The sequence below is a fragment of the Apteryx mantelli genome, chromosome 6, assembly GCF_036417845.1.
Source record: "Apteryx mantelli isolate bAptMan1 chromosome 6, bAptMan1.hap1, whole genome shotgun sequence".
Lineage (NCBI taxonomy): Eukaryota > Metazoa > Chordata > Aves > Apterygiformes > Apterygidae > Apteryx > Apteryx mantelli.
In genome coordinates this window covers 7,523,377-7,549,705 of record NC_089983.1, presented here as the reverse complement: position 1 = coordinate 7,549,705, position 26,329 = coordinate 7,523,377, and the positions used below count along the sequence as shown (strand labels likewise).

Sequence of the window (26,329 nt, the reverse complement as noted above, 5' to 3'; positions counted from 1 at the left end):
GATCTGAGTATTAATATATATAGGCAAAATTACTATTGTGCAGAAGAGGTAAAATTACTAGAAGAATCATGCTTTCTGAATCACTTAAGGATTAAATCAAACATTTAACAGCAAGAAGAATTGCAGACTTTAGCTGGGTACATACTCAGAATACCTTCTACTGTCCTAAGAGAAATATCTAACAGATTTCATCTGCAATATGATTCTGCATATTCCTCCCCCCACCCCAAAATTAAGCAATGCCCATCTAGTAAGTACTCTTACCTTATTGTTCTCAGTGTTCTCTAGCTCATGCTGGAGTCTCTTCACCTGCTCATTCAAATGATCAATTTCTTGATTCTTTTCATTAAGCAGTGCTTGTGGGAATGACAAAGCTGAGGAATCACTATTATCCTGGTCCTGATTTGGCTTCAGGTGAAGTTTTGTTAGCTCCTCCTGAACAGAAAAACATCAATTTGATTACAAGGGACTTTCATTTTCTTCCAATATAATGGCAGAACAGAACTAAGGGCTTTATTTAAACATTCTCCTCCTTACTATAATGTTATGGAAATTAAAACAACGATAGCTACTTCATTTGGGTTTGTACCACTTGATTAAATTGGTGCAATAGTTCTCAATTTTCAAGGTAAGAGATAAACACTAGTTGTCAGACTAACTGCCAACCAGTTTTATAACTTCTACAGCCATAGCAAATGTTATAAGTCAGAAATGCAGGCAAGACGGCAGTAGTATTTACTGAACAACAACACCGTAGTTTGTAATCAAAGAATCACTGAAGTTGCTGTGAACAGTTGAGCTCTAAGAATGACCAAATACACTACTTCGAATAATACTTTACAAACATAAAATAGGATTCTCCTATTCCTCTGCACATACAGAATTCATTCACATGCAAGAAACAACCTCCCTCTAGGCCCTAACTTCTCCAAATGGACCCAGTCCCTTCATTTTTCTGGATGTGCAAGGACTCAATCTTTATAGCAACAATAATGGTAACAGACCGCTCAGTCATTCTCTGATGGCTGCAGCGGCAAGGATGGAGGCATGCGTTACACTGTATGGGAACTGAAATGCTATAGATCTGCTCATCACAATGCTACTGATTTGTCATGCTCATCACAAGTCGTCTTTACACTTCAGGACTGTAAACTTTACAGCAGCATTTGCATTTGTCTGGAAAAGTGTCCTGGACACGGCCTGCCACTAGAAATCAACTATTCACTGATGCAACCTATAAAAGGCATATCACAGTTCTCCTCACTGCTTTTATAGAGTCCTCCTTTTCAAGGAAGGATTACTTCACCTTTCCCCACAGTGAAGAAAAGTGTAGTCGTGCCAATAAGTCTCATGCAACTGACTTTTTGTGATTAAAAGCCATTGAGTAAATTATCTATCCCATCAAAGGGCAAAAGACTACTGTTTAAGAAGTAGCAGCTACTGTGTAACTCATGGTATCAATCAGAAACTCAGTATCATTTTCAGGTTCCAGTCAAAGAGAGCCCCTGGGAACAGCAGCAAGAACTCCATCACACTCTCTCCATTGGGAATATTTGCATTTACAGTAGCAATGACTCTTTCCTCCCACGTATTAGGGTTTTGGAAAGGTCAAATGCACAAGAGGAAGAGGAGAGTGTGACACCGTGCTCCAGCACAGCCTTTATTAGTGTCTCTTAGACTCATGGAACTGAAGCTAATATCCCATCCAAACAGTGCCCAGAGCAGTCCACATGCAGGAAAACACTTTTCACAGTGTTTTCAGACTGACCACCCATACAAATAACATTGCATCTGTTATTCTCTGGTCACATTCGACTCCTGTTTCATTTTATCCATCCCAACTCTCAGGATTAGAAAAAAAACTAAGTTTCTTGTATAAATCAGATGACTGTAGAAGATAATGCCATAAGCATGAATCTAGAGTATCAATTTTTTTGTTCTAGGATATTTAACATTAGCATTTGTAACAGCAATGCAACATTCCCTTGACAACAGAAACAAACCAAACATGCATTTATAACATTACGAGATAAAGACCACAGTGCTCAAGGGAAAAAAAGGATTTCTGGAGGTTTAGCTGGAGCACACTAAAGCTAAAGAAACCTACCTTCAAGTGTGCATTCTCTAACTGAAGCTGGCTGATGCTGGAACTGTTAAGGTTTTTTTGCATCTCTAACTGCAAGTTCAGCTGCAATATCTCCTCATTTTTACTGATCAAATTATCTTTACTTTGCTGTAGTTGGTCTAATAAGCTTGCAATCTAAAACAAAAAAAATGCAAAGTTGTTTTAATTAAGTCCCTCATTTAAGCAGAAAATATAAAATTTAATTCACCACCTTAGTTACTGAAAATAACTGCAGCAAATTGCATGGCTTAAACTCCCTCTAATCAGTTTACATTAATAAAATATTTGAGACACTTAAAAAAATAAAAAGAGTAAGAAGAGTAAGAAGCTAGTGTATTAGCTCCTCAGCTGGGAACCAAAGCTTCCTGATTTTGGAAGAATTAGATTTTTAAAGAGGGGGGGGTCCCCCCCTCTTTAAAAATCTAACTGCTTATATAAAATGTCCTGGGAGGGGGGGAAAAAAAAAAAAAAAAAAAATCAAGGCATGACCACAGATGTAGTTTGGGACAACAATTTGAGACATGTTAACAACATCTAATGTCTAATGTAATCATAAGCAGTTCACATGATCACCATTCTCTTTTTAAAGGAGAGAAATTAGCACTGCAGTACTAATCCCAGTACACAGCAATCACAGAAGTTATAACCATTGACTCATTCAAACTGTAAAATGAAGATTCAATAATTACACACTTCTCTGCTTGCAGAGAAAGCTTCAGAGCAAAGAATGACTTGGAAGCACTGCCATCTGGCCACCCACAGCCTGTATCAACTCTTGCCTTGATGAGTAGCTAGACATAGGGGCTTTAAGAAAGAAAAAGGGCTAGTGATTCCTGATGTAACACTATATAGGAGATAAAGAACTGATCTATAAGATATTAAGAGTTTTTATTAGCTTATTGCTCTTGAAACAATGGTGTACACTTATCTGGAGGATCATCCAGGCTGGTTTTTTTTTTTTTAATTTGCACATCTCAAACTGGGCTGTAGGTTTGTATATTACAGATCTCATAATATTTATATAATATTACATAAACATACAGTGTGCGTGTGCGGGTTTCTGAGTATCTGTGTGTGTGTGTGTCCAAGAAAAGTTCTAAATACTGTGACCGATTATACTGAATTTCAACTGAGCTTGGTAGAACTTGCAGCTAAAAATCTCTGGCTCACGAAATGCAGAAGGTCAGGTAACACCAGTAAGGATGATTATTGTCCCTGCTGTTCTTAAAAGTATCGCTTACTCTCAGTCAGACAAAAATATAGCTAAGTTCCACTTCACTTCAACTTTGGGAGGAAAGAAAAAACAGTTTATAACAGAAATTGGTATGTCAGACTCTTATGGTTGATGTGACTTACCGCCAGATTAGTTAAGACCAAGAGCAGAGAAAATACTGGGTAAGGAGGCACGTTCACTCATTTCCTATAAGAACATTGGTCATTTGATTTTTGAATGGCTTAAGTTCTCAGCTAGTGCACAAAATATTTCTGCAACTTATGTGACTGTTCCTAAAGTCTACAGGGACCTAGGAAAATTTGAAACCCATTACCTCTCTCTCTTTCATCCCAAGTGCTTCCTGTTCTGCCTGCAATTGTTCCTTCAGCACTTGATCAGAACTGCCTTCGGTAGGGACTCTGTGCCTTGTTTCATCCAGTTTAGACTGCAGGGCAGAGATCTGAATCAGGTTATTGTACTGTTGCTGTTGCAATGCTTCTTTATCCTGCAAAATATTTTTTGGTGTGTTAGAATGAATTATCCGTATACGTACCCATCTACAGAGAACACTCCTGTCAAAAACAACTCATCCCTAAAGAAAATCCCGGCACAATAAAAAAAGTACAGTTTCCAACAATCCATAAAAACATATGAATGCAAGATGACTGAATGTTTTTGGCTCACTTACTTACAAATTTTTACTCCTGTATTTTTTTCTAACCCAAGCTGAACTTCTGAAAATTTAGCATTCAGTGGTAAACTACACTTTCTCAATTATACAGTGTTTTTACCTGTTTGTTTACTAACCTAAACATCTTGTCCTTGCAGCCACTTCCTTATTTATTATGGTACCATATATTGCTTAAGCAAAAATGGCTTTAACTTAAGCGTAGAGAACTTAAGTCAAGCTATGGGAAGACCAAAAATCTCCTACAAAATATATCATGTTAAGTCAGAATGTGAAACCAACACTAAGTTTCTGCCAGATCTGTGATCTGTCAAGCTACCGTAGATTGTTTTTTTGGTTTAACCTCTCCTTTGAGCTAGGTCAATCCAAGAAGGAAACCTTCGCTCCGGAAGTCGTTCCAAACAGTGGGCATACGTATTTGTACTTAATACAATACAAGGAAAGCTGAACAGGAAACCTAAGGAAGTAACTGCTTTTGTTGTTCAACACTTACTCTGCCCATAGCTCAGTAGACACAACTCTAATAGAAGGGTTAATTTAGATTCATGTTATGATTTGCCAAAATTTATTAAAAAAAAAAAAAAAAAAAAAAAAAAAAAAAGAATTACTGTTCTCTAATCAAACAGAGCCAAGACTCAGAATACATGGAAAGCAACTTCTGATCTTAAAACGAAGGAAGCAGCAACACCTCCCCCCAAGTTAACGTTATATTGTAACATCAAAACAGCATGCCCAAGAACAGGTATCTAAAAATACTTGCCCAAACCTTTGTGTAGCTACTAAACAGACTGTGGTTTCCATCCACTAGCCCCCAGCCAGCCCTCGCTGGCCTTCTGACCAGCTATGGAGAGTAGTCCAGGCACACAAAAGAGGAAAGAGGAAGCTACATGGACAAGTTACGGCCAGTTCAGATATAAAACCGTCATTCACACCTCATACCACTGGCAGGAGGGAAGAGAAACACAATCCTGAAAGTATCACCTGAATTTGCTGGGTAGGGAAGCACCTACTATAAATTTTTTTTTGTTTGTCCTCAAGGGAAAACAAAAACTTTTCTTGCCAGACCCCAACGAAACCCAAGCAACCGCAATGCCGATTTTTTTGTTTCTATGTCAATACCAAAAGCAAGAAGTTACCCGCACCATTTTGGAGTTCGGCTTGATCTCTGACAAAACACCCCCAATGACAACATGCAAGTCCTGATTACTGCAGAATTGGCCTGCTTTTCTTCAGATTCCCCTGCATTTACTGGATAAAGGTACAGCTGTGCCTTAGCTCATGGTATAAGCACAGTTCTGCGTGCAAGAGTGAAGTTTAACATTCTGTGGTTGCCCCAGTGATCCAGGACAAACACGTGATGACCCATGCAAAAATAGGGGCTTTATGAAGCGCGTCTTCATTCTAAAATCTACCTCTGGATGCTCGTACAGATGCAGTCCAACATGGCATCTTCTTTTCCTTATTCCAAAATGCATAGGAGAGCAGACTCCCTAAGCGAGCCTGCTTTGAAGACCTCAAAACTAAATGCAGAGCGATCAGTCCAAGAGGGTCAGCCCTTCCCAGCACCATTGCAAGCAAAAGGGTCAATTTTACATTTCAACAACCTGAACAAATTAAAGGAATCAGACCAGGACCGAAAAACAAATACCTGCTCCCTGCTCTCTTGACAGTGGGATAAATGGATCTGGTACCTGTGGGTTTAGTCACTATTCCTCACAAAAAAGATGCTGTTCCACGTTCAAAATTATTCTTTCCAGACCTTCTTCTTACTAGCTCTAGTCTCTGTTACCTGCAATGCTGACATTTTTTGCCTGTTGGAATATCTTTTTTGGATAAAATTCATTATTTCCATTCACATCAAATGTGTTTTTGCACACAAAGTTCGTGGCATGCGAACATACTGAGAGCTCATTTGGCACTTATTTACTGCATAAAATATCTTCAAGGCAAGCTATTACAATGATACAGCTGGCAAATTCAGTAGTTTAACCTTGTACAAAGCTCATGAATTACTTTCCATGGAGTCTGAATTTGGCTTGTTTAGGATTTTAAAGAATGACCAATTTACTGAGTCATTCAGACAACTAAAAGAGTGTCTCAAATTACCACAGATCAAAGCAAGCACATTTAATAAAAAGCTAGGGTTTCAGGGACAACAGAGTAATATATACCAACAGTAGTACCAGTCTCCATGCTCTCCAAGTCAAACCAAATGGAAAGTGAGTGGTCATGGCTTTTGGATATTTGTATAAAATCACAGAATAGTTTAGGCAGAGAAGGGTCTGTAGAGCTTTCTGGTCCAACTCTCAGCTCAAAGCAGAACTAGTTTAGAGCAAATTGCTCTAAGGGCCTGGCCAGCCAAATGCTGAATATCTAACAAGGACAGAGACTCCACCACCCCTCTGAGTCCCTTTTCCAACATCCTATTGCCCCATTATGATTTTTGTCCCCTACTATTTAACTGAAGTTTCCCCTTGTTGCAGTTCATGCCCTTATCTTCTCATCCTTTCCCTGTGCACCTCCAGGAAGAGTCTGGCTCCATCTTTTCTATATCCTCACATTATGTGGTTGCAGGCATAATAAGATCTTCACTTTCTCTCCATAAGGCTAAAAAAGCCCTGTTCTCTCAGCTTCTCCTCATAAATCATTTCCTCCAGCCTCCAACCATCTTGGTCGCCCCTTGCTGAACTCACGCCAGTATGTCAATGCCTTTCTTGTACTAGGGAATCCAAAACCAGACAGTTCTGCAGTCGCAATCTCACAAGTGCCAAATAGAAGGGAATAATAGCACCTAATAAGCTATGACTGGCTAGTCTATGCCACATTCAAGTGAAATTAAACAAAAGTTTGTTTTGTTCAATATTTTTAAAATAAAGAATAATGAAAGCAAATATTTACAGCATTATCAAAGAAAATGATAAATTCAGTTTAGACCATCCTATTCTCAAATCCTTTCAAACTTGTCAGACACTTACTGACAATGCTTACCTGAACCAAGAGAAATTGCAAGAAGGAAACTGAAACATTTAGTCCAAGAAGGTTACTCGGATGTTTGGTAGCAGATAAATAATTTTTCTAGCATTTTACTAAATAGAACGTAATTCTTAGTTCACAGATTCTCTAAGCGGTGATCAAACCTGCAGTAGTAACATAAAACACTAAGATCTTGGGAGTATGGTGAACAGATCTGGCTCTCGAGACATACAGCAAGAACTACCGATTATGATGGTATGATCTTGACACAGCTATTGATCAAAAACCCACCATATTTAATACTGAGTAGTACTATCTTCTTAGGAACTCTTGGAGAAGCAAAAGAGCAGCTCTGGTCCACGAAAACAAGACAAATGTCAAAAAGGAGTGTATATATAGGAGTAGTTTCATAGTTCTCAAAACCAGTGTTTTGTTTAAAACTGTGCCTGCAATACCTGCTATTCATACAACAGCTTAACTCCCCACTAGATGCAAAGCACAGCCTCAAAGAATGTTGTAACACATTCATTGAATTCCCACATGAAAACACTCTCTGCATAATTCCTCTCCCAGTGAAACAGGTATTTAAAAATTACTTGTTTTAATTCTGTTTCCACTTTCTTCATTTTTTGTAGTTGTTGTTCCAGGTAGTTCACAGTCTTTGAGACTTCAGTACCGCTCTGCTCCAGTTCTCGTATCTGTGCCACCAGTTTCTCTATTTCTTTATCACGAGCTGTAATTTCTTGATGTTTTTGCTCCTTTTCTAATAGCAGCTTACTGTAATCACCCATCTTCTCTTTTATTTCTGCTTGCAAAGATTCTACCTATACAGAAATCACATTATACAGATATTCAGGCAATATAACATAAATTTCCAATTGGAAGGAAGAGTAATTTCACAGCTAAGCAGGCAGAATTTTACTATGGACAAAACTAGTGCTAAAGTCTCAGATGAAAGTAAAAGCAGAAGTGGAGAGAAAGGATGAAAAAGCAACTTCTTGAAATCTTGTTTTCCAAATACAGCAGCTCTTAAATACACATTTGATTATTCTCACTTAATATTCACAATATTCCACCAAAATATTGGATGAAAGTATACTTTTAAGGCCCAAGGGTCAAACAAAAGGGTCCCTATTTGCTTTGCTTATTTTTTAAAATAAAAACAACTCAAGATTACATGAATTATTATGAATAGCATTAGAAGTATTCCTGTAACTTTGGAACCCTCTTCTATTACTTTAAGGAATTCCAATCTAAAGGAAGATATCAAGACTCGAAAGAGAAATATGCAACTTAACACAGTCAATGCCTTAAAAAAAACAGATATTCACTGTAGGCCATGCAAAATAGATGCTATTTTTTTTTTAAGAGATGCTTAAATAGGAAAAGGGTGACGATTTGCATTTGAGCTCAGTGAGATCCAATCATGCACAGAGCTGCAGGAAAACCGCCACTCGTTCATCCCAGTAAGTCATGTGAAAGCAAGGCTAGGAGCTCTGCTAGGTGACAGAGACAGGAGAGAACCTGACAAAAGAAACCACATAGCAAGTGATAAGGTCATCAAGCAAACTGAAAGCTAGATTAAATGGGAAAGCAATGGAACTCCTTCTAAAAGGAGAAGTTATTTAGTCAACACCAACAAGTAAGGAAGATGAGATTTGACAAAATAAATACTTTGTTCCTCAAGAGACTCTGAATTTATACAATTTCCACTTCAATATTATAAACTAAAAACTCTTTGTATTAACATAGAACTTTACATCTTCAAAGTATTGTACAGACATTACTAAAGCAGAAAACTACCCTCTAGGAAAATACAGAAGAATAGAATTAATTTAACCAAATTAATAATTGCAGAGAGTATCACAGACTAGTTAAAAACATCAAGTGATTAACATCACGTTTTCAACTGCTTACAGGCACAGACACATTTGCTTAACTATGTATATATCTTCTTCCTTTCTCATCTCATCAGCAATTAAGTAAGTGTCAAGCATAACACAGGCTTGTTTTCTAGCTTTACAGAAAAGCTTTTAGGTACGAAAAATATCTTCAAAAGTCTAGTATGTTCTACACAGATGGTCTTGCTGTAAGATCTGGTCGTAAGTCATCAGAATACCAGCCATTACAAGATTTTACATGTGAAATGCTATTTTTAATGCCGCATTTCTGTAGAGCTAGTGTTGTGATTCTGTAGATAAGAAAATGCTTTCACAACCTTCACTCTCATGGCAAACTCACAAATGGTAGTTCCAAGTACTAGTCAGCACTCTTTTCACACAATAACCCCATCACAAACACCCCAAGTCTAAAGAAGAGCAAGGGGAACAAGTATGAACCTCTTATAATGATTACATTCAGAAATCAGATGAACTGCACTGTCTCAGCCATTCCTAGTGCCTGAGTTAAGCAATTACTGACACTACAACTGCATTAAATAATTGCACAAGAACTCTCTAAATCCCTGCGTTTCATTTTGGCACAGACTGCAGACATGCCTCATCCTACCCACAAATGTCACTTGCTCAGTTAACCCTTGTGTGCCTTTCTCCCTCTAAGGTCTAAAGTGTTTTGAGAGAGGCTATAAATCATCACGTGGACAAGCATTAAGTTTAACAGATCTCCCTCTTTTCTAATGTACATGCCTAAGCAGTAAAGAAATAGCTTGAGAAATAATCCAGGCAACATCTTGGATAGAAAGCAAGCTATGGTCTTAATAATCTGACATGCTTCAAGTGACTTTTCCTAAATCTTATGCCTACAGAATCACATAGCAACCATGTCAAGACTGCCACAGAAGTATACCTTCTGCGAAGAGGTACAAACATTCCTTCAACAGCTAGTCATACGGCATTTGAGAAAGAAAAAGCTTAAAAAAAGGAGAAGCATCTGATCTTTGCCATAGTATAACATATCTGGTATACATAGATATAGCCATATCTGATGCATTTAGAAAATCTTAATGCCAGCTAATGATATTCATGCAAATGAGAAGCTGAGAGAGATGCAGAAAGATACATAATCACTCAATTTCTGCTAGGATTTCACTAGACTTCTGAAGAAGTTAGAGAAGGCTGGTAACAATCTGCCTGCCAGCATGGAAAACCCACTCTGCCAAAGATTCAGTTTCTAACACTGAGGTCCGTAATTTCATAGACTGTACATAAAAGAATAGATGGAAATGAAATTAAGTAGTATAAACATTCAAGTTCTGTCAAGAGCAGTGCCACAAACAAAACTTGAAGGCTGAGGCACAGTGCATCCTTAATTCCATGATCTTTATTTCATACTCTGAACCTCAACTTTACCTTTCATATCAAAAAAATGTTTTACAGTAAGTAATGGCATGCAAATGCATCTGAGCAAGAGGCCAGCAGAATGAAGTACTTATAGACATGAGATCAAATTGGAAGGAGTTCCCCACCTCCTGCAAGAACTCTGCCACCCTGAAACATGTATCCATATCTCTAAGTCAAGCTGAAGCAGATTTGACACATGAAGAACAGAAAGAAGTCAAAACAGATCTAATTAAGCAGAAGAAATTGAAAGGAAAAAGGAAAGAAGTGTTAAGGAGATGTTCATGCTGTTTTCCATACCTGTAGAGTCAATTCATAGTTCTGTACAATGTTCATTTGTGCAAAAAAACAAACAAACAAAAAAGCAAAAGTTAATCTTTGAAAGCGAGTATCAAATAAACAAGCATCCGAAAAAAAAGACTAATTTACAATTTTAGAGAGGACAAGGCATACAGACCTAAGTAACATCCTTTATTAGACCAACTGGTATAGCTGGAAAAATTAAACAAGTTTTAGGACTCAAAAGCCTTTCATCAGGTGTTCTCTGTAGAGCAGAGTGTCAGTATTTTTCCCAGTTAATTTAAACCAAACTCACAGATTTTGAAACTTTACTGTAACACATAGGTCCCCAGATGACATTTCCTTCCATCTCCATAAAAAGTAATGCGAGTACACTCTCACTGCCTAGATGTAGTTTAGCCATTTATAAGGTGTGTGAGAGGGGGGAACTCAGCTCTCTGGGTGATGACAAAGGAGGAAGAAGTCTCTCAAGAGCGAGTCCTCCAAGAAGATACAGCTTTTGATAGTTAATTGTAGTAAATGAAAACTCCCTCAGTCACTAAATATGGTTTTACTCACCCCATACTGTCTGGGCTCTCCAGAAGTCTGCGATTTTCCTGTAACCTTTAACCGTTCTTCCAATTTCTGAATTTCTTGCTGAAAATCATCACGTTCATGTTCCCTTTCTATAGCTTGCTCCTGTCAACCCAGCCAGAGATAATGAAAGTCTTTTATTAGAGAGTTAACATTTTATTGAAATATTAAATATAGGAAAAACTGCTTTTGCAGTGAGGAAACTATGCTTACTTAAAAATAAATTAGCACTTCCTTTTAAGTGGCTAAAATTTCAGGGAAAGAGAACTTTTTTTTTTTTTTTTTTACTCCAGTGTCCATCATCAGCAATTAAAAAAGGAAAATTATCCCATAAGACTACAGAAAAGGAATGAAAAAACATTAGTCAGTCCTGACTTTTTTTTGCTTAAACAAGTCTAGTCTTTTACAAGACTAGAATACCAAGGTCTTGATTTTACAGAAAGCAAAACACACCTAATCTGAGAACCCATCTTTAAAGTCTAGATCACCAAACAGGACGGGTATTTACCACCTCCGAAATCATGCAAAATGTGGCATCAAGCTTGCTTACATCCATGAATTGCCGCTGATTTTTAAGCTGTTTTTCAAGGACTTGAATTTGCTGTTTTAGGTCAGCAACCTCCAGTAACTGTTTAGCCAGGTCTTGGTTACTGTGCAGCTGTTCTTCAAGTTCTGCCTCCAAAACTTTCATTTGAGAGCGCAAGTTGGAATGATCTTTTTCTGCCTGACACTGAAGCTCTAACTTCTCCTTTGCTAAAAATTCCACTTCCTTAAGCAGACCTGAATAAGGACACAAAAATAAAAACAAGATTGTCAAGCCAGGGTACACAAATCATATCTTTTTAAAATGATATTACATTCAGGTACTTCGGACAGCTAAAGAACCAAATACAACATTTCAGGAGGTATTTTAAGAGAGAGGAAAGAAACTCAGGCATTTGCTTCTGATTGCATCTTTGAAAACTGTCTCTAAGATACCAGATTTACAAAAGAAAAAGGTGGATGCAGTAGAAGAAGAGATGGGCATCTCTTCTCAATCCCAAAGTGAAGCCTAGTTAGAGATATCCAGGGCCAAGGTTCCTTCACTTTCACTTTTCACCCCTCAAAAGAAGTTTTTTTGTTTTTTTTTTTAACCATCTACAACATTTTTTTTCAAAATTTTTTCTACCACACTTCCTGCCCCATCCTTCCTTACTCTGTTAGACATCTTTGCCATCCCTTCCATCCCAACTTCCCACCCTGTCTCAAATCTCTTACCACCAAAGCCAGCCAATACGGAATTATTAATTCCTCCAAATTGTCACACCAAGCTCCCCCTCATTCATCTAACTCTCAAACTGAGGTCAATCTCTCCACTACTCCTCTACCTCCTGACCTGTTGGATACTGCTGCTGATGTCCACAGTGTGGAGACAGCACTCATCCATCTTTTCAGTGGCCACCAGTGCCCAGCCCTACCCTGAAGCTGGCTGCTACAAGAAGACAAAGTTATTCTTCTTCCTCAGCCTCTGAGCGGGGATTAAAACTCAGAGAGAGCTCATGCTTACACAAAATCAGTCCAGTTCTGATACTACAAAGGGAAGAAACACCAGGGAGAAAGATGACACATATGTGCCCTACATAGACCACAAAAGAAAAATCACAACCACGAAAACACGCAAAGTTCAAAATTACTTAAGTTATGAAGAGCCAACTTATATCTAAAAACTACATTTTCAAACAGCTGAAGGCATTTTTTAGGAGAACCAAAATAATCTAATGTGGAAAATGAAACAATCTAATATGAATGCTCCTGTAGAAAAACTATTTTAATATTTTAACCCGAACATGAAATTAAAGGTCAGGTTATTTAATAAAGAGAGGTGGTGCAAGAGCTCATTATTTTACTTTCCAGATGTTACATTTTTCATCTTAGATTTCATGGGTGGATCGGGAGAGAGGAAAGTCTATGATTCCAGCAAGGACCTTAATAGGTCATCTAGCCCAGTGCCCAGGATGGAAGAATTGTCTTCTCCAGGCACGATCAATTCAATTCACACCATTTCTGACTTCACATCTTTCTAAGCTGCTGTTACAAACCTTCAAAAATGGAGCAATTCCATAACCTTCCTAGGCCATCTTGTCTAGTGCTTCATTATCCATTGCTCTCAATTAATTTCTAGGCACTTTAAAATAAACAAACCAACAAAGGGGGGAGGAATAAGAGGTCCAGAAAACACAAGAATGGACTGAACAATCCAGAGCTCTTTAAGCTACAGGGAGAAATACTGAGACAGAACGTAACAATACAACAGGGCTTCTCCCAAGGCACAGAGGAGAGTATTTCCACGTTCATGCTTAAGACACATGTCACAAGCTTAGAATGCAGCAATAACTTTCCTATTAAACATTGGGGAAAAATTCATGACAGTAAGGACAATGAAGCACTGGAACAGACTGTACAGGAAAACTGAAGTCTTTCTCTGTAAATTATTAAGAGGTTAGACAAACAGGTCAAGTAGGTCCTGTTTTAGGACAAGGATATGGACTAAACAAGCTGTTGAGGTCCCTACCAACCCTACGATGCCTTGATTTAGCCACCCTAGGCTTACTGTAGCACCTATGCTTTCTCCGCATTAAGACAATATTAAAATGTGCAGGTTAAAACTAAAGTGTTAATTGAGGCAAAAGTAAACTCAGGAGATATGGAAATAGACTCTAACTGTTTTTCAGATTTGCTAATCACCCGTGGTAGCTTTTGAAACCAACTGAATGCATTGCTGAAGAGCCAATGTTTGCTAAGCAAATGTTCATTGAGTTGTGGATGTAACTCAAGCTCTGGCAGAACACAATCAGGTAACCGAAGTGGCTCCACCAAGGAATTTGCTCTCGCAACCCACTTGGGCAATCACTGAGTGAAAACGGCATTTCTTGGATCTGCCAGCTTTCAACATAGACAGATCTGGAGCTGTCTGTAGGGCCTGATTCTGTCAATATCAAAAGAGAGGCCTTCCCATCAATTGTGAACATTAGAAATAACCGCACTACTGCAGGTGTATGACTGGAGAGGATAATAGGTGAACTAATCTTCTGACTGAGCCTAAATTCGGAAACTGTGTTGGGGTAAGTCCTTGGACATACCTATTCCTGAAGAGCAAAGGGCATGCACAGGGGAGCGAAAACAGAAAGCAGAAAGGAGGAAGCCATAGCACCCTCCTGTCTGAAAAAATAACTGATAAACCCTTGCATCACGAGATGCAACTGAGCAAGTTATCCAAGGCTCAGATATACGATCCAGAAAAATGCCAACCACAGAGTCCGAATCCCACTAAAAGAAACTAAGTCCCAGTAATAGCACAACAGAGAAGATCTTTCACCAAGTGCTGTGTTTCACCAGGCAAGAGACGGGAATAAAATAGCACCAGCTGTACTCCACCGTATTTGCTTCTACACGGTGCGTAGAGAAGAGAAAGGCACACGTATATTCTGTACAGATCTATATACACCCACAGTGAAAATGCATATGTGGACTACAGAGAGAAAACAACTGATGCTTTTGTGAAAACAAGCACAGGATTTTTCCTTCCAAATACTGAGTAACGTGGTACTTAATGAGTCAAAGACTTTTTTTAAGCTTTAAAAGCAGCACTATTGCTTTCTGAGGAACAAAATACTGATTAGATAAAACTGAAATAAGCAGTCAGGGCCATCTCCTCAGCCAAAAATGCAAGCTAGGAGACAAAATGTAATTAGGCTATAAAATTTTACATGGAATTTAAAATGTTTAATAGATTGCTAAAATTTAGTATCTGCTCTCTCAATAAATGCAATCTATTTGAGCATTTTTTCTTATACGTGTTCCCCAAGCGTATAAATACAGTTTCAAGCAATGAGAATAGATCATCGGGTCACGGATTCACATCTTAGTAGGGACAAACCTGCTATTTTATTAACGCGAATTCAAATCATGCAATTCCACTTTGGTAACGCCCCATCGCACTCCTTCCCCTCACTCCAAGATCACCATTAGCAAATGCCAAGCTACAGTCTAAGCGCGTTGTATTAGCAAGGCCATTCTACTCACATTAGTATTGCACATCACCAAAAAAGGAGGGGGGTGGCTTTTCAAGAAATAAGCCATGTCAGTCAACTCCAAACAATATGATTTTTATTTATCATATTTTCCAGGTACTCCAAACAATTCCAAACCAGAGGAAGAGTACTATAGAAGACTGGGATGGGGAAGGGGGTGAATTTTAGGGCTCAACACTTAAACACAACTGTTCAAGTTCTAATAAACTGTTTCCAGAAACTGGATTGCAGCTCCATGGAGAAAGCCAATCCCCAAATATGTTGTGGCCAGATTAGATATTCTCCCTCACTGAGTGGGCAGCAGCAGGACAGTGAAGTGGTTACCAAAAACATGGGAAATCTGAACAGTGTTTGAGGGAGATCCGAATAGTCAGAAGGAAGATATAGTAATTGGCAGCCCAGTGCAGCCTTAACTCTAACTGTAACTTATCTAGGTAATTCTTCCTTATTCACCTGAGAGACTGGGTATACCCAGCTCACATCCTTTGAAAAAAAGTCTAGAAATACAAGAGAACACGTGTACATCAATGAATACATGTGTGTATAGATAAAATTAATTAAAAACATATTAATAAAAGTATATTTTGAGTAGCCCACAAAACCTGATCATAGCAGCTATGAATTTATCAGATCACGTTTACTACTCACTTGAATCTGGGGGAAAAAAAAAAAGAAAGAAAAAGAGGAGGGAAAAAAAAAATCTCTTTCAATTTGGCATCTACAAGTTTTATTTCAGTAAGTGTAAAAACTTACTCCTTCTTGCTTGCTTTTCTGTTTCTTCATTCCTTCCAGTATCCTGTATCCTTTCTTTCCAGTATCCTTCCATTTATAGCTAGTCTTTATCACTCCTTTCTCGCCTTCTTTCTTCTGATCTACCTATCCTGAATACCTTCAGATTACATTTCTCCAGCCTCCCTTATACTTCCTTCAGTTCTTGTCCTGTTTTTTCTAGCTCTCCATTTCACAGTTTCAATTTTTTTTAATTTAATTTAGCCACTGCAACCCCCCACTGTGAAGCATCAGAAGCTCACAGCAAGCTTATAAGCCACTCTGTCCCCTCAAAAGGGAAATGGAGCTGACAAAGATGAAGATAACTGCATGACACACTTTAAGCCCAATAGCAGCAAAACTACTTCTTTTAAGTATTGATCAGTGACTTGAATATCCTTAGCTCTAATTGCTTTCTGATGGATTACAGACGTGGTGCCTTTTTTTGCCAAGATATGCATAATCCCAGTAATCTCTTGGGCCTATTTATGAAGTACTGTTCCTCTTTGTTAAAATAAATTCAAAACCATCAATTCATTCACTCAATGTTACAGCAACAACAACAAAAATGAGAAAAAAACAAACTCAACATTACAAACCTGAACCTTCTCTTTGTGCTACATTAGCATTAGGAGTTCCTAGAAATCAAAACATACAAACATGTACAAGACAAAAATAGAACATTTTGATTCATTCCATCTTCCAGATCACTAGAAATTCATGCATAATAGGTATAGCGCCCACCTTTGGATTCATCTTAATTAGGACACAAAGCTCCTGATCCCATATGTCAACCCATGTCCATAGCTACTATACAAATGCTTTTACATTATAACCACACAAATTTGTTGGAAGATTCTTGGCTATTTACTTATGCATTTTCTAAGACAATCAATATTCTCTTTAAATTTGCAGTTTTCCCCAGACTGAGATGGAACACTTAATGCCTAAAACCCCCTTTTAGCTCCTGGCCAGTGGGATTCAAAGCACTGGAACAGATCTCCAATCTTTGTAACCTGTCATACATTTCCATGACACCCAGAAGTACTCGTGTCCTACAATATCGTAGAATTGTTTTGCGTTTCCTTTGGGACGTATTACTCAATGCCATAATTGTTGTTGTAAAGCCAGCATAACATGCATTTATTTTCAATTACAGTCCCCTGAATTAATTTATGTTCTTCTGTCATTCCACACAGGAAAAGACGTTTTCCCCTGGCTCCTCCCCCACTAACTGTGGCAAAGATTGTAGATTCTGTAAGCCAGGACAATTTGTGTTAGACCATCACAGGTTATGTTCCATTTCTCTATTAAATTTTCTCTTAAAGCAACAATTAGCTTTAGCTTTTATTAAGATGTCATATGAGAGGTCAGAGCAATAGACACAACTTCAAAGCTAACATACATGCACAAGTATTTTGATTCCACTGTATTTGAAAGGATTTGTGGAGAGTCAAAAGGAAGAGCAGGGAAGGATGGTGGACCACAAGGTCAAGGCAATGGGCAAGTCAAGTGTTGGAAAAGAGTTGAAGAGTGGCAAGGCGAAGAGAACAAGAGAAGATGAGATGGGAAAGAGACACGTGAGGCACACAGGAGTTGTAGAGGAGTGACACAGTAGGGCTGAAAGACGGGCAGAAGCCTGCAACAAAGTCTCCTGAAAAGAGAACAGGTAACTGCAATATATGGAGTACACTCCTCATATAGAATTTGGGTCCATAGTCTGAAGTTTAAAGACTTTACTGTCTCCTCTACCATCAGCAACAGAGAAGTCCACTAAAAAACTGTTTCCCCTTGTCTTTACCTCTGGCCTATCCAGACACTATGTACAACTATCTATCATGTAGTAGGCTCAAGCAGAAAAGATGAAGGTTCATCTTGACATTAGCAGAATTGTAAGGCCAATGACCCCAAACGATAACAATTCTACTAGAAGATGACACACAAATTCACTGAAGTACTAGAATGACACTATGGCATGGCATAGTGTAAGCCACAGAACAATCTCTGAATTTTCTTCCGTGAATCAAAAGATATCCTACATGTAAACCAGCTTATTACATTAAGATTCTTCAGTCTTTAGTAAATCACTGCTGTCATTGTTAAAATGCGTGCTCCTTATTTGCAGTGTAAATCACACAGTACCAGCTTCTAGTTGTTGAGTGCTATCAATCAGAACTTCATCCAGCACGTGCTGAAGAGCTCCCCTTTACCCAATTCCAGTTCCCTATACAAGCTCCTCACAGTTATAAAAGCTGAAGTCTTTCCACACACTGTGTGTGCGGGAGGCAGGGGTTAAGTTACGTAGATAACTTAATACTGCTATGTCTTATCTTCTGAGTTTGACTTGGCAATGTAGTGGCTAACTGTCTTTATGTCTTCGGCTTGTAGTGAGTCACTCTTTATATTAAGGTGTAAGATACCTCTTCACCTTATCCCCTCCAATGAAGCTACCTCACTCAACTTTTGCAATCCATATTCTTTCCTTTAAAAGCATTAGCAGACTTTGAGCCTGATCATTAAAGACTTCCCACAATCACCCTTCTTGATCATGTGTCTGTCTGTTTTGAAGGACAAGGCTGGGAGGCAGAGGAAAAATTTATTCACAGTATTAGGCTGCATACACATCATCACTACAATTTTTCCTCAACTCAGCGTAGACTTCCTAGTGTATTTTATTACTTCCATCAGTATCAAGCTAACTCCTTAATACCAAAAGCAGCCAAGAACCTTGCAGCTCCAACTCATCTCTCTTCTGATTGGACTGTGTTAATTAACCATCATTGCAATTCCTAACTAGTTAATTATCTGTTACAACCAACTTCCTTTAGTTTAGTTCCTAATTTATCCCTCTTTCTTTCTCAGACACTGTCCATTTCTAACTAAGCAGAAGACTACAGTAGTACACTTCACTAACAATATTATCTTCCAAGAAGTGAAGAACCAGCTCTTTATTTTATTTTCTGCTTTTACAGGAAGATCCTGCTAACCTCTGTCCCAGGCTGAGCTACTCACTAAGCCATCAGTGCAAAGAGTGGAATGTTACAGAAACACATTGCAGTGTTGGAGGACAATTTCCTTTTTGCTAATTTTCATAACCACTTCTCACCAAGGATTGCCTGTTCCTGGGTTAGTTCCTGGAAGCGCTCACGCATATTCTCCAGTTCCACAACAAGGCGACGTTCAGATTCTTCTTTCAGATTCAAGGCCTCTTCCAGTGCAGCTTTTTCTGCAACATAGCCTTCAATAATGCCTAAAATCCCAAGTCAGAATGCAAATAAAACAGCACACAAAGTCATCATTGGAAAAAACAACTTGAAAACATGAGTAAATGATTTAATGCAAACAATGGAAGGCGACAGAGAAAGAAGAAAGTGCAAAACGACTTAAGTTTATATTGTAGCTAGACTTTTTGAAATGTCTTAAGGAATAAAATGTACCAGTTATGTATTCTGATAGATTTTATGAGGCTGCTACATCACAAAGTACCTCAAAACATTTGGAATGTATATGAGGGCTTGTTCAGCCTCAAGGGTCTGAGACCATCTCAGAACACAGGACAGCCTGACACATCCCCTGCTGGGGGCTGTGGTTTGAAGAAATGGAATTTCTCCAGGGAAAAAATAAATAAATAAATAAGATGTTAGATTCAGAGCCCAAGAAATCAAAGAATGACTCCCAGAAAGGAGGAAGGAAATAGGATTTTGGAGAGACCAAGTAAGCCTAACAGAATATGACTGAGAAGAGAGATGGAAAATGGATGTCATGATTTGGGAGAGAAGCTTAACCTGAAGGACTTAAATCCCAGAACATGGAAACCCTCAAAGATCCCCCTACATACAGGTGAAGAATACAGGCCAAAGCAGTGGACCTAAAGTTTTAATCCTCACAAGGGGGAACTAGACTGATGATATGCAGTCTGTGACCAGTGTTGCGTCCTCCAGCCAGAATCATTTTCTGATATAAAAAGTGTTAAATGCACGCAGACCAAATTCACAGTCCCCAGATAGGAGGCCAGCATCAGATTAGAGGAATTTCATCAGTACTATGGCAATGTAACATTACCGACAACTCTGAACACCTTTATGGCCTGTCTGAACATACATTTATCAGAACAAGAGACTGGTCAGTTCTCAGTACAAGCGTTGTTGTGGAGATGTGCTTGTTTTATTGCAAGCTGCAGTACTGGCTAGAGCAGTAACTCAGCTGCACCTTTCCTGAATATCAACAGATGTATATGAACTAGATCTTTTAAAATAATGCCATTTTAACAAAAAAGCCAAATTTAGCTTTGTATGAACAAAACAGTTAATACATGTTTTAGAAATTTAACTAAGGATAAAGAAGCATAGCATTTCAAAGGAATACCACAACCACTCAAGAATTATTACAGAGAAGAAAAGGATGCCTATTGATGAGATTATCTTATTCCTTTTTGGCAGGATTTTGCTATAAAAAGCATTTTTCATTTTTACTGCTTGGTTTTGGTACATGTTTCATTAGTGTTGTTTAATTCACAATTTATCTTTATGAACTGCATTTATTATAAAGCCCTAGGTATTAAAAATACATTCTATAATACTCAGTCTAAAAACTTTTCCTAATTTAAGTAATGATTTTAAGACCTAATCTTAACCTTTTGCCTCTTTCCATTTTTAATATCTTGCATATAATTATTCCCCCTTTTCCCCAAAGCTGCTTTCTTTCACTTCCAAAGACCGTATGCATTATTCAGTTCTCTTCAAGTGAGAAAGAAGTCCTGCTACATGCCAAAGTTTTCGTTAGGTTTAAGTAATTAATATCTCCAGTGACTTGAGAGTATGACACAGATTTTTTTTTTTTTTTTTAAAGAATGTCTAAACTAGCTATTTGTCAAAGTATGAAAAAGCAGGCTTTTCATATAATTGTTGCATATTATACATCTCTGTGGGTTGTGTTTTCAAGTTCTCACAATGAATCTAAACAATTTAGTGCTCCTTCTGGAGCCAAATGCTACTGCACTGCACTCTGCTCTGGATCATTCTGCTTTTGTTTATAAGCCTGCTGCTACCCTTTCCCTTACCCACTCCTTGGGATTCCTTTCCACTAGAGGTTTTCAAAAACGACTATCAACAAAAGCATTTCTTGGCTAAGGCACACAATACACAAGTAATTCTTCATCAGTTCCTGCTAATTTAAAGCTTAGGAACATGATATGCTAACACGATATGATACATTATCTATATGTAACCTTAGGTTCATCAGAATGGTGAAAATCACGTAGCATTCAATAGCTAACTACAAAATAGCTCTCTGCTAATTAAAAGCCTCAGCCTTCCTGTCTCCTCTTACAGTCTCTTTATGCCTAAGCTACCATCAAACATTCCTTTAGCTCATGTTGAACCCTTCCAGGGTCAGATAGGTGGGCTTATTTAAACTGGGAGTGTATTTTCTTTTCCATAAACCAAGTTCCCACATTCAGACATGCAGGAATGCAAACTGCTGTTTTAAAAATTATGATATTTTTCACGCACAGTTTAAGTGTAGGAATAAACACTATCATGCTTGCCTCAGGTAAATGCAATTCTGATGAAGGGAAATAAGTAGTAGATTTGCAAGACAGAAGACCCATGCTTCAGGTAACTTAGGAACTTGAAATGCAAAAGGTGGATTAGACAAGCAAGTCAACAACAACAAAATGACAAACCCCCCATATTATAGGTATTTTAGGTATTTGGAGGAATGCATTATGATTAAATAATGCTGGAATCTCTTCATACTGATTTCATTTTCCTACCTTCCGCTTTATGAAGCTTTAGTGCCAGCTGATTCTTGGCCTCACTTTCCTCACTGAGGCACTCCATGAGTTCCTGGTGCTGGCTAACCACTTGGGCCGTTTCCTGATTTCGGCGGCTGAATTCTTCTTCAAATTGTGCATGGATTTCATGTGTTTTCTCCAGCTAAAAGAGAACAATCCCACCAGGATCAGTTCCTGCATAAACATGCAGTGTAACAGTACTACAAGCATTTAAACAAAAACTTTACTCATAATTTTTGTTAGCATTAATATACTAAGGTCCAGATTATGAAGTTTTATTTCAGCACTAGGCTGATTTTGCCCCAAACCCCTAGGCATGGTACTCAGATAACTATATTTTCATGGCAAATTTTCTGTAGGCACATAAGTTTCTTTACTGTGCACAATAAGAGATACCTCCCTATGCTCAACCTCACATTTCCTGAACCACTTGAAATTCAAAACTTAGGCACCCTTCAACTTACATTCTTAAAGGGACTCAAGCATGTTGAATAAACAGTGAAGTAAACGTGCCATCAGGTTTCCAATGTATGGCCTCAGTTCTGCCTCTGAACCTACATATCTTGCATTCCTATGTACAATGCTTTAGAGTTCAAAGAAGAATACAGCAACCCCATTCCCATTTAGCTTACATTTAGCTTAACCTGGCGGATAGGACATTTCAGAGATGAGCGAAGTATGCTTGAACACAGCTGACGAAGGCAGGCTAGAATCCAGATCTACCAAGGCTTGGGCAAGTATTTCAACCACACAACGGCTACATGGCACTGGAAGCAACATCAGTACCCAAAAGTACAACTTAAGCACCTAAGTCTAGGACGGATTTTTAAAGACGATGAATACAAGTTTCACGTAGGTTCTCATCTCAAGGTTGCACAAGGTACCTAATGAGAAGAGGAATTCGAGATGTATTCCTTTCCTTCGTATTTTTCTCTTAAATTAGAGGCTTCCTTACTCAACAAACTAATTACTGTAGCACTGAATTCAATCCACTGAATGTATACACGACACTGGCATCTACTTCAGATTTATGACTCCTTTCACAAAGCTGAGATGTCTAGACACTGCAAACTCAGTATGGAAATACTCAATTTTTTTTTAAAATGATATTGAGTCCAGATCCTTTGACTCCAATTTAGCAGTACAAAAATAATTACAAAGACATCTCCTTGCTGCTGTCTACGTATGCCAAACATTTGAATAGGGGACTGAGTTTTCTTGAATCTGCTTATCAATTTTGAAGAAGCTTTGCTCTGAAGTGTGATTAAAAAAACAGCCTCTCAAAAACACTGTTATAAAATCTGTGCCTCATTCCACTCTGACCAAAGTGACTCCAAGTGATGTACAGAGGTACAATAGAGCAAAACAAGATTAGTTTATAGAAAAATATCCTTAATTTAACTCAAAACTTTAAGTACGCTGTCACCAAAGAATGCGTAGATTGAAAAATCACTAGATAAGGGCACATCCCTGCATTGATTAGAGGGTCTTTAAAACTTGTGGGCCTGCTGCTACATGGGGCAGGGGCCCTGGTGACAAAGGACACTGAAAAGACTGAGATACTGAATGTCTTCTTCGCCTCAGTCCTTACTGGTAAAGCTGGCCTACAGAAATCCCAGGCCCTGGAAACCAGGGGGAAAGTCTGAAGCAAGGAAGACTTTCCTTTGGTGGAGGAGGATCAGGTTAGGGACCACTTAAGCAAACTGGGCGTACAAAAGTCCATGGGCCCTGATGGGATACAGCCCCGGGGGCTGAGGGAGCTGGCTGACATCATTGCAAGGCCACTCTTGATATTTTTGAAAGGTCGTGGTGATCAGGAGAGGTGCACAAGGACTGAAAAAAAGTAAATGTCATTCCTATCTTCTAGAAGGGCAAGAAGGAGGATCCAGGGAACTCCAGGCCAGTCAGTCTCTCCTTGATCCCTGGGAAGGTGATGGAGTAAGTAATCCTGGATATCATTTCCAGGCACATGAAGGACAAGAAAGTGATCAGGAGCAGTCAACACGGATCACAAAAGGGAAATCATGCTTAACCATCCTGCTAGCCTTCCAAAATGAGATGACTAACTTGGTGGATGAGGGGAGAGCAGTGGATGGTGTTCACCTTGACTACAGGAAGGTTTTTGACACTGTCTCCCACAATAGCCTCACAGGCTATAAGCTGAGGAAGTATGGGCTGGATAAGCAGACAGTGAGGTGGCTTGAAAACTGGCTGAACTGCCAGGCACAGAGGGCCATGATCAGTGGCACCAAGTCCAGCTGGAGGCCAGTCATTAGTGGTGTCCCCTAGGGGTCAACAGTGGGGCCAATCCTGTTCCAACTTCTTCATTAATGACCTGGATGAAGGGACAGAGTGCACCCTCAGCAAGTTTGCAGATGACACAAAGCTGGAAGGAGTGGCTGGTACCCCAGAGGGTTGTGCAGCCATTCAGAGGGACCTCGACAGGCTGGAGAAATGGGCAGAGAGGAACCTCATGAAGTTCAACAAAGGGAAGTGTAGAGTCCTGTCCCTGGGGAGGAAGAACTCCTCTGCTATTAAAAGAAAAGAAGTCATTAAAGTCTCATTTACAAGAAGCATTCAAATAAGGGCCAAACCTTCACTGTAAGAAGCAGAGGATACACATGCTTCCCTGTGCTGACGACTTGTCATATATTCAGACAAAATATTTCTCCTCAAAGTAGCCAATCCCACAAGGTGCTAAATACATCAAACCTTAAAACAGATTTCACGTGTTTACAGTAATTATACATCTATAGAGATAAAACATTATTTTACTTGTTTAGTTGATTCCGTAACTAGTTCCAGAAGTCTTTCCACTGCAGTGCGCAAGCGATGACAAATTTTCAGTAGCATTTCTTCATTTTCACATGCCAGGTCTGGGTTTGCAAAAATGCTTTCACATAAGTATTGGCTCAACTCAGACCCCTCATCGGTTGCTGGAGACAGCTGGTTGGGTTCTGTGAGAGTTTCATCCAGCAGCTCACCTATCAAAAACAAGCAAGCTATGTAAAAACACAGAAAAATGACACAGAATAGGCCAGCGACCGGTGTCAGGGACACTGCTTGGTCTTAAAAAAATATTACAAGGTGAAAATTTGTCAGTGTCGAATTATTTTGGTGTTTACAAACCAAGACACTCCTCCTTCATTATGTTTGGAATATTGTGTAAGCTGTGAAATGTGGTTGAGATCCCTGAAAACAGTACATGTCCCCAGGTTTATCTACCTGGGGCTGATACATCCCATCCTAAAAACAAAACAAACAAAACAACCCACAAAAATAAACAAAAAAACCCCCCACTATAATCTATTCAGCCTTTCCCAGACACAGTTAAGTATTTTTGCTACTACAAGAATTAAGATGAGAGAATACTGATGGAAACAATTTTAAGCGTGGAGAAACTTTGAAACGGACACAGAAAAGGCTGCAACAGGAGATATCTCTGTTTAGAGCCTCCTCCATATCATACGAAATATTGAATATTCATATGAAATGTGAAACCTCCTCTGCGTAATATAAAATGAAATGAAAAAACATTTTCAAGAATATTACATAACTGCAACCAACAGATTTGTACTCACCTTTTTCTACGTGATGCTTCTCTTCGGCTTTGAAATACTGCATGAATCCTGTTTCTTCCATAATACTGTGACTTTCTCTAGACTCTCCAGAAGCCAAACTGTCATCAAGGCAAAGACCGATCTTTCTACAGATAAGATCCTCAATAGCTATTGTGGCCTTCACCAGCTCCATAAGCAATTTCAAAAGATGCTGATAAGATTCCTGCAATTTCTTCCTAAAATGAAAGCACATGAAACATTGCAAACTTGCATGCACTCGATTTAAAGACACTTGGAACACACTGAAAAACTGATGGTCTAAAATGGATATCTTGCAGTAGTTTGACAATTATCAGTGAAGATAATTCCAATGTTTCACAAAAATACATGGCCATTTTTTGAAGGGCAGATTTGGCAAAAGCCTTTGCCTTCTCCATGGGTAGATGGAGAAATCATACTGCAGTCACAAGCATCTCAGGCATCCATATCTATCGAAGCACCAGTAGGGAGAACATGTGTATTACTGTATTATCTGTAACATCAAAATACCTAGGGGTATGTCGACATAGTGGACAATGAAAATTATATTCATGAGGTCACTTTAGTTTTAAGAAAATATTAATATTACTTCTGAAGTGTGTAATATTACACAATTCCTGCTACGGTCACTCATGCAAAGGTTTGAGCAAACCCAGAAATACTTGAGGCAGGTACAGAACATCCAAGAACTAGCCATCTTTTATACTTCAATATTATAAAGGAAACCAAACCACGCAGAGGAAGTACCGCTGAGTCCTGGAAACACCAATAAACAGTAAGATAGTTTCTTAAAGATGATAAGGGAAATTCTTCTAAAAACTTATTCAGCATGACAGCTTTTCTCTAATCGACACATTGCAAGGACTAATCACACTGATTTAAGTTGCGCTGAAAAGTTTCTAAGACCAAGAGGTTTTCTCAGTTTCCTAG

General features: G+C 38.7%; 1 protein-coding gene across 5 annotated transcripts in view; it reads right to left on the bottom strand.

Annotated features, from left to right (window-relative positions):
- PCNT (pericentrin) overlaps positions 1 to 26,329 on the bottom strand; it is a 100,655-nt gene that overhangs the window by 32,877 nt on the left and 41,449 nt on the right. For 4 of the 5 annotated variants that reach the window (XM_067298689.1, XM_067298691.1, XM_067298693.1 and 1 more), the window contains 11 exons: positions 25,382 to 25,596; positions 24,576 to 24,784; positions 21,780 to 21,942; positions 19,113 to 19,256; positions 11,719 to 11,948; positions 11,154 to 11,273; positions 10,596 to 10,616; positions 7,596 to 7,823; positions 3,673 to 3,843; positions 2,108 to 2,260; positions 265 to 435 (listed from right to left, as the gene is read on the bottom strand). In XM_067298689.1, the coding sequence (XP_067154790.1) occupies positions 265 to 435; positions 2,108 to 2,260; positions 3,673 to 3,843; positions 7,596 to 7,823; positions 10,596 to 10,616; positions 11,154 to 11,273; positions 11,719 to 11,948; positions 19,113 to 19,256; positions 21,780 to 21,942; positions 24,576 to 24,784; positions 25,382 to 25,596 (1,825 nt within the window). The remainder of the gene's footprint in view (positions 1 to 264; positions 436 to 2,107; positions 2,261 to 3,672; positions 3,844 to 7,595; positions 7,824 to 10,595; positions 10,617 to 11,153; positions 11,274 to 11,718; positions 11,949 to 19,112; positions 19,257 to 21,779; positions 21,943 to 24,575; positions 24,785 to 25,381; positions 25,597 to 26,329) is intronic. The other variant, XM_067298690.1, reaches the window with a different exon arrangement.